At 37.1% G+C, this 12505-nt stretch overlaps 1 protein-coding gene across 5 annotated transcripts in view; it reads left to right on the top strand.

Moving 5' to 3' along the window:
* The window catches only part of TNS3 (tensin 3), a 241463-nt gene that overhangs the window by 65711 nt on the left and 163247 nt on the right, over window positions 1-12505 (top strand). For all 5 annotated transcript variants that reach the window (XM_074869814.1, XM_074869796.1, XM_074869804.1 and 2 more), the window contains exon 4: window positions 10219-10256. In XM_074869814.1, coding sequence (XP_074725915.1) covers window positions 10219-10256 — 38 coding nt within the window. The remainder of the gene's footprint in view (window positions 1-10218; window positions 10257-12505) is intronic.

Raw genomic sequence — 12505 nt, forward strand, 5'->3', positions numbered from 1 at the left:
CCTGAAAATTTTTTTCCTTGGTGGCTTGACTGCTTGTGAGCTTTGGTTGCTTCCTGATATTTGGAACCATGTATAAATGCTAGTCAAAGAGGTGTTAAATTTCATTGACATGTACTGTTAGCTATATTGTCAGCAGAGAAATGCTTACCATAGTATTGTATGCAAGCTGAGCGTAATAAAGAATACAATTCACTTTCTTAAAATTAATCTCTATAATAACTTCTGTCTTGTAAGTGTTGTTAACATATGGTCTCATACAAGTGTTGATTGGCTTACAGTAAATAAGTCCTGGATTGTTTTCTTGAGTGTGTAGCTCAAAATGATAGCAGAAAGTATGTTTTCTCAAATTACAATATCTGTATTTTTATCAAGAGCTTCCGGCTGTTTACAGATCATAGATCGGGGTTTTAAGACAATTGGAGCTGTTCTCCTTAGAGATTTGATATTTTCCTTTGAAATTCACCTGCTTGTTTGTGATTGTGCTTGTAGTCACAGTTAGTGATCCACTTAAAATATCATTTTGGGTTAGTTGGAATATTATATTTAAGATCTGTATTTAATCAGATGTTCACTGCTTCTGGCAAGACAAAATGAATTTTTACATTGGGACTCATTTGGAGCTGAGAAACTGTTGTGAAGGCTTGTTTGTGCATACTCTGTGTAAATATATGCATATTTAATCTTATAGGATAGCAGGTGTTTTTATATATTCTATCTTTCAGTTAAGTGCTAAGTTCAGTAATGACATATTAGTATCTTAATAATGTGCAAAGCATGTCTGTGGTTACAGTTCTGGCAGACAAACCAGAAAGCTAGAAATGCCAAGGAATTTGTATCCTGCTTGGGCCAGGAGCATTACAGCTGACTCTTAAATGGCAAAGCATGTAGTGTGTATTTGTGGGGCAGGGGTGTTTGTGTCACCCTGGTTTCCATGGAGTGATCCTTGTGAAATAAGATCCTGTGTTACCAGGCACTTACATGGGTGTATTCCGAGATCTGTCCATCTATTGATCTTATACATTATATGTAAGATATATATTAACTGTAATTTCAACATATAACCATCTTATGGTTAATTATGGCAATAGGCATACCCATATAATTATGTTCATATTATAATGTGGGAGATCGTTGAGAGAATGAAAAGACTGTCATCAAATTAAAAGGATTTTTCATCATACCATTCTTGCTTTCTGCGTGATGTTTGTATGTACGCTTGCATGTTTTGAGCACTGATCCAGCAAATTGTATTGCCTTCTGTGGGACTGTTTTAAGATAACTGCTTCGGTTAATACTTTTGTAATGATGGATCTCTTGCATGTATGGCTCAGATCTGTAAAGAAATGGCAGAAACCAACCAAACCAGAAAACCTTACTATTTTCCTAAGCAATTAACTGCTAATTGCCTCCCAATTTAAAAGGTATATAGACTTTTGAGAAAATGAGACCTAGAATTCTTTTGCTAGCTCTGTATGCTTTCAGTTATGACCAACATCTAATAATACAACAGAGAACTGCATGTAAACCAGGATATTCAGGGTGTAGGACAAAGGAGTGTGGTCTGTTGTCCCTAGAGCAGATTAATATCTTGTAGCTTCTGTGAATTCCAAGGAAGAGGGATTATGGAATGCCTAAGCAAGTTTGAGTTAGGTAGGGACCCAGGCTCTTGCTATAAAACCTCATTTGACTGTCAGCCTTGTTTGTGAAAGGCATTTGGGAGGATGTCTGAGGGAGACTGTATGAATTGATCTAGTAGCAGCAGAGAAATCTTTTTAGGAACCCCTCAGAAATGGGTGTATGTTGACCTTATATGAGTGACCCAGAGTGTACTGTTCTGGAGAGGAGGAGGCTGGAAAGAGAAATGTGGACTGCAGACCATTTGTGACACCAGAAGCCTGGGAAGGTCAGCCCCTCTTCTCTAGACAAAATGTGCACACAGTAAATAGCAACTTGTGCTGGATTAGTAGAATGTACTCTAATTAACACAGCTGTACAAGCTATGCATTCATATTTCAGCACAGAGCTTCGGTAGTGAAACATGGAGGCTATGTGCTTAACAACAGCAAAGACATGAAAGGGAAGGATGAATGAAGATTTACTGGAGCATACAGAGATACAGAAGAAGACACTGTAATTACTAGGCATTACACAAGTGGTACATAAGCATCCTGACTGAACACAGCCCTCTGGAGCTGAGAGACGCTGTGGAATTGACATCCTTTGGCATGTTGCTACCCCCCTACCTGGGGGAGGGGGGGAGGAATTGTGGCAGAAATATCTAAGGAAAGTTCCTACTAATTTGAAAATAAAAACTACACAAGGCAAAAGCCTCTAAAGAATGTTTAATGTTCATAGCTAAACTGCATCACAGATATTTGGTGATGTTTTGGAAAGTTGTCTGTAGTGAAAACATGAGTTCCCTACTTGTTTACCTCATACGGACTGATTTAATCATGCCAGAATTTGATCTGTGGTTATAAAATTTATTTTAAAATTAAAGTTCAAACCACTAAGGTTTCTAAAAAGCTGCAGCTTCTATTTCTTACAGCTCGTAAATTAAAAAGTAAAAAAAAAGGCACAAACTAAATGTGATCCCATGTGGCCCTCCCCTGCACTTTTTCCAGGAAAGCCAAAGACTGTGGTGTGATCTGGTATACCTGCAATTTTATAAATTTAGCCCACTTGAAAAGAACACAAAATTCCTAAGGGTAAATTGAAGTTATAATTGTCTGCTCTAACCCAAAAATCTGAAGTGCTACCATCATTAGGGTGTATAACTGGAGTGTGATGAACTTGATATACCATGTAGGGAAAGGAACCTCAAAGTAAATCTTGTTGCATTTGGGTAAACCCTCACACTTCTAACTGACTTCAAGATGAGGGAGTGAACTACCGTGGGAGATAGAAATAACATATAGGAAGATAAAGTTTAAATAAAGAAGAGATGGCTTAAGAATTCTGTTGTAAAAAATGCTGAAGAGTTTATTCTGGTACATGAAGAAAACTTCAAGAAACTAAGCTGGGCTACAAACAACTTCATTTAGACACATTCAGGATCTGAATCCTGTAAATAGGTAGGAGGGGGAGTTGCTAGTGGCTTTTATGCAGAGTCCCCATCTGCCATTAAAAAGGTAAAAAATACCCTTGGAAAACATGCCTACAGCTATGTAAGTACTTGAAGGATCATGTTGATGACCTCCTTTGCATAGCTGATTTTGTTTTCTCTTTTGGTGAAGGTCTTTGTCACTTACAAGAACAGTTGTGAATCAAAGCTCCATGTCCCATTAGGTCTCACCCACATAATAAGTTTTTAACAAAATGGGCTTTCTTATTTTGAAGATCATCCATTTTAAACCAATCTCTTATTTTTCTCTAATCCTTGTTCATAGCATAATTCATGCAGGATATGTTAAGATCCATCACAGGCATGCAAGCTTTTGAGATCTTACAGTTCTTGCATGGTCTGCAGCTGTCAGAAAAACCTGGAGACAGTCCAGCCAATTTTTTGGTTTCATGTGGGTTGTTGGCTACAGTAAACAATGCTCTGGTTGAAATGGTTTTGTGGATGAAATTTTGTAGCACGGGCTTGTCTGTTAATCTAGCAGGAGAAAGTCTAAAAATAACCTTTGGTTCCGGACTGGGTTAAGGTTTAATCATTTCCTACCTGACTTGTAAGTGTAGTTTAGAAAGGTGAAAACACAGTGCTATATGAGTAACTTATTTTTAAAAACGTGGAAACATTTTCATGGTGCTAATGTTCTGCCTTTTGAAACAGCACCTATGGGAAATTAAACAAAACAAAAAAAACCCCACCCAGGAGTTTTCAGGATGCAGTTAAAATGATAAAGTTAGACTAAATTCCTTGGGGTGGGGGAGGGGAACCGAACCAAAGAAAAACCAATCCCAAAAAAACCTTGGTGGTCAAGATTCTTCCTACAGGACAGGAAGAAAGTGGGAGTAAAATAAAAGAACAAGCACACTATTGCAGCAGTAGTGCCAAAATATTTTTCTCTTAATAAAGATTTTCCACTGCTGTTGTCAGCAACAGCAAGTGGAATGTTTCATCTGCGGGAGAGCTCATTCACAACGCTATTTACTGTATAGCCACCCCAACTAAAAAGTGCTGAAGCTTTGCGCAAATTTCTCATAACTGTCTTTTAGTCTTCATCTTCAAAAACAATGTCTGCAGTCCCTGTCATGAAGTGCTGGGAGCAATATTCAGATGAAGAGACAATGGTTGGCTGAATATGAAAAAAGAACAAAAGAAAATCTAGGAAAATGTTTGAGGCACAGGAAATGCACCAGCAGATGTTGTTGCTGTAGTGTGGCTGTTAGACTTGCAACATCTTTGGCATGTGACTTAAAAATAGAAGTGTTTACTTTTTACAGCTAAAGCCCAACAGTTCTAGCTAGAGGACTCTTCCCCCACTCCTACCCAAGGGTATCATTACCCCTCACAAAAATGTATGCCATCTTATTTTTAATGCTGCAGTTAATAATTTCCATGTGACTTTTTCATACAGTGTTCTTTCTGGATCTTCCATCTTGAGTTGAATTGTTGTAGAGCTAGTAGGAACAGGTCAGCAGAAAAGTGTGTGTTTGAAAGTTTTTTCTAATAATCTGATCACAATGTTATTAAACCCTTGCCAAAATATAAATGGCCAGCAAGTTGCCCAATTCTCTCCATTTGGAACATTGTGGTCATGGATGTCTTTCTGTATCAAGCTCTGCCTGGAGAAGACCCTGTCATGGTGGCCTTGCTATTCATTCCTTAAAATATCTTGATTTGGTTTCTTAAAAAAAGGAAAACATCTTTTTTTTCAGCCAATGATAGACCTGGGATTTTGTTAAAACATTTCCTGAAGGAGGGAGATGTTGCTCAGTAGTGGTATCACTAGTCTAGCTACTAAAATGGCTGGATTTTAGCACTCCTGTGACATTGACACCCATCTTTCTGTGGTATTGAGAGAAGACTGGAATTGGGAACTATAAAAACTAAGTCTTGATTACACAAACCTTTTTATATGGTTGCTTTAGATTACATTTTGTTGTGGAACATCAAGGACTCTTCCATTACTGTCAAAAAATAGCTGTAATAGCATGTGTCTGCTTTGGGGAAGCTGAGTTGGAGATGCTGAGGGAAAGAAAGCATCTTTCAAGTAGCTAGGACTGTGATTTGGTATCCTAATTTATTATTTGTCACTAGGAATTTAAAAATGAATATCAAGACCTGTCATAGTATATGCTTTTGGGGCAAGTGATCTGTCTTAGAGATTAGTAAGGTATTAAACTGAGTTACATGTCTTAGATTTTCTATTTATATGCATGTTTCTGCTGCAAGAGGATTTCTGAATTACTGTGTTTGTACCCTTGCCATACATAGTTGTTTAAAAACAAGCACACAGAAACCCACCATGGAGAATCACTTGATAAAAGCTGTGGTTAAGTGCGAGGTTGTCCTTATAAACTGGTCGTCTTTTAATATTCATTGCATGTACAGTGCAACAGAATGTTTGTATGGAATATATTGCCATACCGTATGTCCATTAAGTACTAAAACATTACAAGGTGAGTAGCCCTTACCACACAGAGAAAAACTTAAGCTCTTTGTCCTGGTAAACCATAAATCATTCTGTGGTCAGTTTACAGAAGTACTCTCTTACTTTGTAATACATTGCTACTGGTTTTCAGAGAGCATCTTACATTCATGCATGTAAGTAGAACTTTCATTTCATAAAAATTTTGGAGCTTAAGTTTGAAAAGATTCACTATGCTTATCCTTCTGTTTTTACCCTGGTAATAGTATGTTAACTTGCAGGAATTAACTCATCTTCATTTTGAGTTAAAGAAATTTTGTTTGTTTGTGGTTTTTTGGTGGTGGGTTTTTTCTCCTTTTAAAAAAAATGGATTCTCAGAGCTATTGTTTAGGAACTGTTTTGAAGTGTAGTAAATTGACTAAATATGGCTTGGTCTCCATTTCATTGCCAGCCAGCTTGGGACGGTTGTTCTTGGAACTGATGCCAGAATTCTTAAACACAAATTTGGAAAGTCTGGTATTTGACGAGAGCTGATGTGTGGGATCCAGACACTCAGCTGCTCAGTTGAAGAACTGAAGTAGCCTTGCTCAGTGTGACATTAAGTCCTCTGGACTGTTTCAGGCACATTTTTAAACTGAAATACACTTGGACTGTAGTCCTGAAAAGAGCTGAGTGCTATTTTGCTTGTAAGCTTTGCCTGAAGAATGCCAGCATTTGGTAGAAGCTGCTTGTTGAGATCTTTTAACTGTAAGTTGCATGCATTTCTGTAACAATTAATGTGCTGTGTGTTCAGTTTTTCATGTTTTTCGTATTGTGTGTTTGTTACACTGAAAAGGCATGGGTTACACAAATATGGTATAATACTGCCTTTTGGCCTTAGAAATTTTCTGAAAGTGCATCTCTACTATTTAAGGCTTTCCACAAAAACAGCTGTCATATTGAAACATGATTCAGTCTCTCTGACAGTGTAATGATTGAGGTAACCCATCTATTGGCAAGTACTGTAAATGCTTGGTCTGAGACAAAACCAGCCTTGGGCTGGGGGGCTGCAACTGTCCAGGCAGGATGGTTCTGTGAGAGTGGTAGCATTAGCTGTGTCAAGATGAAGTAAGTAACGACATATCAAGCAAACTGACTTTTCTCTGTGGGCGAGTAGTTATTTTGCTAGTGTTGGTGAAGGGATCTTTCACTGTTCACGATGTTAGCAGCTATAGGGAGGTAGGGGAGAAAAGCGTATGAATTGCACTGTAAAAGGATGTGCCTGGAAAGGCAATGGTGCTTCTCTCCACTAACTCTTCTGTGCTTGGATACTTGAAGAGTTGTGGCTGCTGCAGCACATTATTCCATTCACTCTTTCTCTGTGTGCCTGCATACTTCCTCATGCCCAATTCATGGTATTTTCTTGATACCTCCCTTTTTTTCGGAGGTTGTTGATATGCCTTACCCCACCCCCATGTGTATATATATACATTTTTTTTTTTCCCCCTCTGGAGAAGGGATGGAGGGTGTGGAAGATAGAGGAGTTAAGAAAATAGCAGGACAAATCAGTTTGAAATTACTCTGGCTTAACTCTATGTGTACTTTAAAAACAACCTTAAAGTTTATTCAGACTCTACCACACTAGCAATAATAACTAGGAATTAACTTCTAGAGATTGATAATTGGCTGGAGGTTACTGATCGAAGTTATACTTCCTTCCAAATGGTTCTTAATTCCTAAGCAATGTTCTATGCTAACAGCCTTTTTCTTTTTTTTCTTTTTTTCAGTTGGTTTTAACAAGTGGTTGTATGTTTACTACAAACAAGGCTTTTGTGGTTTTTGGAGTGTCTATATATGCGTACATATGAATGTGTATATATTTGTGTATGTATGTTCACACATGTGTATATAGTTGTAAATGTTTATACACACACATATACTTTATATAGATCTCATTTACCTACATAAAAAGTTTATCTTACCAGCAAATGAGAACTTGTGACACTTGCTGTACTTCAGTAGGACATACACAGATTATGCAAAATGCTTTGAACACTTGGATATCTGGTAAATGACAAGAACATTCAGTCAAAATGGGCTCAGTCATTTTAAGTTTTGTTGTTCTGGGTAGAGGTTTGGTCTACTAGTGAAATTCAGAGCTGTGAAGAAAAGGGAATTGGTGTTTGGATCTGTTACGCTTAGGGTTCCATTTCTGGTTTTGGGATGTAGCTGGTGTCCTTTTAGGAGCAACACATGCGATGAGCAGTTTGACGTGTGCCCAAGAGGGAAGGGGGAGAATCCCCTTTCTGCTTCTGAGCACAAAGGAATGCTTTGTTTGCTCCCAGCATCTGGACAGTCAGTGATCTCCTTTCAGAGTGCTTATTTCTATCCAGTTTTATTATCTAAATCAGCTTTATTAAACAGTGAGGCAGAGAAGGTAATGACTTAGGTCAGTGTAATCCATGAAAGTGCTGGCTTTAGTTATGAATAGGGTATTTCTGGATGCTGAGGGAGGAGTGAAGCTATCTTTATCAATGAATCAGATCTCTATCCTCAGGATGTTACAGATTTAAATACCTGAAAAAATACATGGTTTGTTTCAGAGAGCTTTGTCCGATGTGTATTTAGCTAATTATCTCTTGAGGCTTTAGTCTTTGTTTCCTTTGAAACTCATAAATATAGCAACACTTTGTAAAGTATTCTTCCTTTAATTATGTATGGAGTTTGTACACCATATTTCTGTGTTGCTTATGAGTTTGAATGGGATGCTGCTGAAAGACTTGGTCTTGGTGTTGCTATCCAGGCTAAACTCAGATCTGACTTCAGTGGTTTCTTTCCAGCAAAGACAGTACTGTTGTGTTACACACGAGCAGCAAACTCTGATTTTTCATGTATGTGGAAAGGGAAAAAGCTCAATGGCAGCATTTACTGTTATCCGCGCCTTTAATAAAGATTTTGTATATTGGTGACACTCCTGATTTGATTTTGCATGAGCCAGTAGCAAAATCATGGAAACTGTCATGGAATTAAATGTATTTTTGCTTTGTATTTCATCTTGTCTGCCAGAAATCTAGACTTAAGCATCAATAAAGAAGATGAGAACCTTGTCTGTAATATCAGGGCTTCCTGACAGACTTACTGTTTTATTCTTTACGTTTTGTGATTGTCTCGGGTTTTTTCTTTTTTTGTTTCACCATTTTGCAGGAGATGTTGAAATACCTTATAGAAGAAACAGTATGCATGCATATTTTTGGACCACCTGGTAGCCTTTTCAAAGTCAGAGTTAATCATGCTGATTTAAAATATGGATTCTACTAAATATTCAGTTTTGATTTGTAAAATCGCTTAATGAATTTAAACATCCCCCATGCTGTCACAGAAGAAAATCTTTTTCCTTATGGATTAAAAGCCATTTTCTATTTGCTTTAAGGTTGATAGCATTTGTAAGTAGCATGTGGTTACTGGTCACTATCAGTGCTAATAGAGCAGTCTGTTTGTGTGAACACTAATAAAATTTTAGGATAAAGAATCTTGATCCTGTGAAGCACTATGAACAAAGTTCCGAACTTACACATGGGGAAGATAAGTGAGCATAGCACCAACAAGACTGCATAAGAAAATGGGTCAGTAAGCCTTTTTTTTTTTCCCCGCCTTGAGCAGTGACTGGAGCATGAGCGTTTTTCATTCAGCAATTGATGCACTTCAATCTGAAATGGTCATGGTCGTGTATTTGCTGACCTCACATCTTGGTAGTTGTATCTTTCCTGTTGGGTCAGGCTGTAGAATATCTTTCTCTTGGTAGAAGCATCAAGAAATGGGCATGGCTTTCAGCTTCTGTGGTCTAAGGTTAGGCCCTAGTTAATCTTCCAGCTAAACCTCTGTGGTATTCTGCGGTTTACTGTTCTTGGAGATGGAATAAGTAAAGTTTTCCTGAAGTTAAAATACAATTTAGCTCACAGTAACCCAAAGGATAGACATTGCATGGTAGTAAAACAAATTTCAGAGTAAAGGAGGAGGTGTATATAAATGGAAAATCTACTAAAACCAGCCTGTGTCAGATTCTAGCTGTTATGCTGTTGCATTATAGTTACATTGCTGCTTATCTGGTTACTTTTTAAGTTAAGCGCTGCTTTCTGAATCTGAACTTGCTAGTATGATACATCCTTCTCTTAGGTCATCAGGAATTTAAAAGAAATCAAGTGCTTACCTCTTGAAAGTAATGTTTTCAACACAGTGTAAACTGTATTTCACAATCAGAAATTAAAGTGTGAATAGTCATGGTCGTTGGTGAGTTTGAACTCACCCTGCATTTCTTACATCTCTGCTGATATGACTAAGATTCACAGGTTACATTGGGAACAATTTGATCTTACTATATGTGTTATTTAGATGGTAACACTTCTGGTGCATGTGAAGTTGTAAAGGTAGTTGTCAAGATAATCAGTCAATGAAGTTTAGCCAGGCATCATGCTGATGGAATGCACAAATCTGATAACATTGCTGTCATTAAGTAATCTTTCAGGAATGGCTAAAAACCAAATGTGTTTCTTTTTAGGATTTTTTTTTGTTTTGAAGTATGTAAATACTTTTATATGTACAGACCTGAGTTTGGCCAGATCTTTAGTAGAAACCTGATCTGAGGAAGTGGAGGGGAGAGTCCACCCACTCTTTAATTCATATATCCTATTTCCTTTTGTTTTAGTGTGCAAGTATGCCTGCCACAGGAAATGTGAAGAAAAGGTAAGCATATTTATTTGCATCTCTTCTTGGTGTTGATCCATGTGTGTTTGAAGTTGAGACTACAAAAGCTGTATCAACTAATTAAGAATAAGATGATTATTAAATCAGATGCCTAGCTGTCAAAAAAGAATATTTTATTTTCTGGGGTGTTATTCTTGCCATTAATAAAAAACAGGTCCCTATGTAGTCAAAACATCTGCAGCAGTGGTTGAATTTTTCATTTCTCTCACAGGAAGACATGTTTCATGTTGAAAACGGCAAGTTAAGTGGGTGAAATACAAACCACACAGTTCTACCAGAAAAGAAGAAATGTATCTGAATTAATAAGGTGTATATATGTATACACACTCCCCTATATATACATACACACACACTGTGTGTGTATATATATACATACATACATAAAATTTTTACAGTAACTGAAGTTTAAAGGAAAACTTTTGGTATTGGATTATAAAAAGTATAAGCATATTATTAATTTATTTTCAGTGTCTACTGTAGATAGTTTCCACCCAGTTTATTTTCATTACTAGATTTTCGTTAGTTTTTAAAATCTCTGAGTCCCTTTCACACAAGATGAGATCAGTAGTTACATGGTCTCAGATGACTTAAAACTTCCTCATCCGTAGATTTGTGTAAATCAAAGATATTTACAGACTGTTGCAGCCCAAATCTTAGCAGTCTTGGAGGGCTTGGCTTTACTTTGCCAGAACCACCCTCATAGGATAATATTCTCTGCTTTTAACGAAACCTTTTGATTAGCACTTGCTATCTGTGAAGACAGCATTTTTCTAGTTAGAGCACTGAGCTTCTGGAAACATCAGATCTAGCCCAACTACTTGTGTTGACTTGATGTTTGGCCTTGTGCAGGGATTTGCTGGTTACAGTGCTTCCAAGAAGTGCAACTAAATTTGAGAGAAACCTCTACTTCGTGGAGGACTTGGATATTTGTCAGGCCATTTGGGGAAATTCTACTAAATACAAGTGTCAGTTGACTGAGCATCTCCCACTTTGAGTGAAAATGGTACTTGTGCATTTGAAAATCACTCTTACGTGGTATGCTAAATAGATGCAGAATTTTGTTTTATCATGAAATAAGATGCTAAAGTGCACGCAGTGGTAAAGTTTGCAAGTACGGTATTACCTTTTGAAGGTTTTCATCAACTATTTGCATTCAATAATGATTAGTAACAATACTATATAGTAGTGATAGTCTAGAAGTAGAAGGGAAACACTTTTGTAGAAAGAAGTACTTTTTTATTAGACCAGATGTAGTTGATCCCTCTTAGCACAGTAGCTTTGGTTTGCCAAATAACACTTAAAGCATAGAACTCTACCAGCTTCCATGGGGAAGAATCTGGTTTGTTGATAAAGTTGGCAGCTTGAAGATTTGCTTGGGTAGGTGGTAAGTAGATCTAGAGTTTCCAGAAGTGATGGTAAGTAAATGATGCTGGAGACTGTGGTAAGAAAGTCTTTAAACTTGTTTTGGAGGCAAAGAATTTCATACGTATGATGTATGTTAAAAACGGGAAACTATATTTCAACTAGTATTTATGCTCTCAGGCACTTGGATGTTGAGTGTTGAAAAGACTAATATATGGAGTGCCAAAAGTATATAATAGTGTAACTATCATCGAGATACTGGTATATTTTATGGTTTTTAAATAATTGAAAAGAAATTGCTAGTGTGTATTACAGAAGATAGAAAAATAAGGTATGGGAACAAGACCAAATTCACTAATAAATTATTTCTTAAAGAGGCTTTTTTCTGATTTTCAGAGAAGTAGTAAGCCAACAAGTAGCTTAAATTCAGAATTTTTCTGTGAGTCTTTCATTTTCTGACTAGTATGAGGCTCACAGCAATGTCATATATAATGTTGTTACATCTTTCATCCTGATTCAGATCTGAATTTTGCCTTTATTGCCTCAAATGGCATCTATATTTTCATTTGGTTATCAGTTTAAGGCAGGAGTGATTCTGATGGTTTATAAGCTGGACTGAGAATATACTAAGACCATCTAACGATGTTGCAGGCAACCTTGAGAATACATGTAGCCATAATCATATGCGCTGATTCAGATCCATGTGTGTGGAGTTTCACGGGCTCCAGCAGATCTGCAAGTATCACTTCTCTTCAGAATATATTTTACCTTCAAGACAAGTATTACTCCCTGCATTTTCTATAAAACTACCCTGTCCACAGCTTATGGGGAGTAACTGGTTTTTGCGTTAGTTAAACTAAGACAAA

Source organism: Strix uralensis, chromosome 1 (assembly GCF_047716275.1).
Source record: "Strix uralensis isolate ZFMK-TIS-50842 chromosome 1, bStrUra1, whole genome shotgun sequence".
Lineage (NCBI taxonomy): Eukaryota > Metazoa > Chordata > Aves > Strigiformes > Strigidae > Strix > Strix uralensis.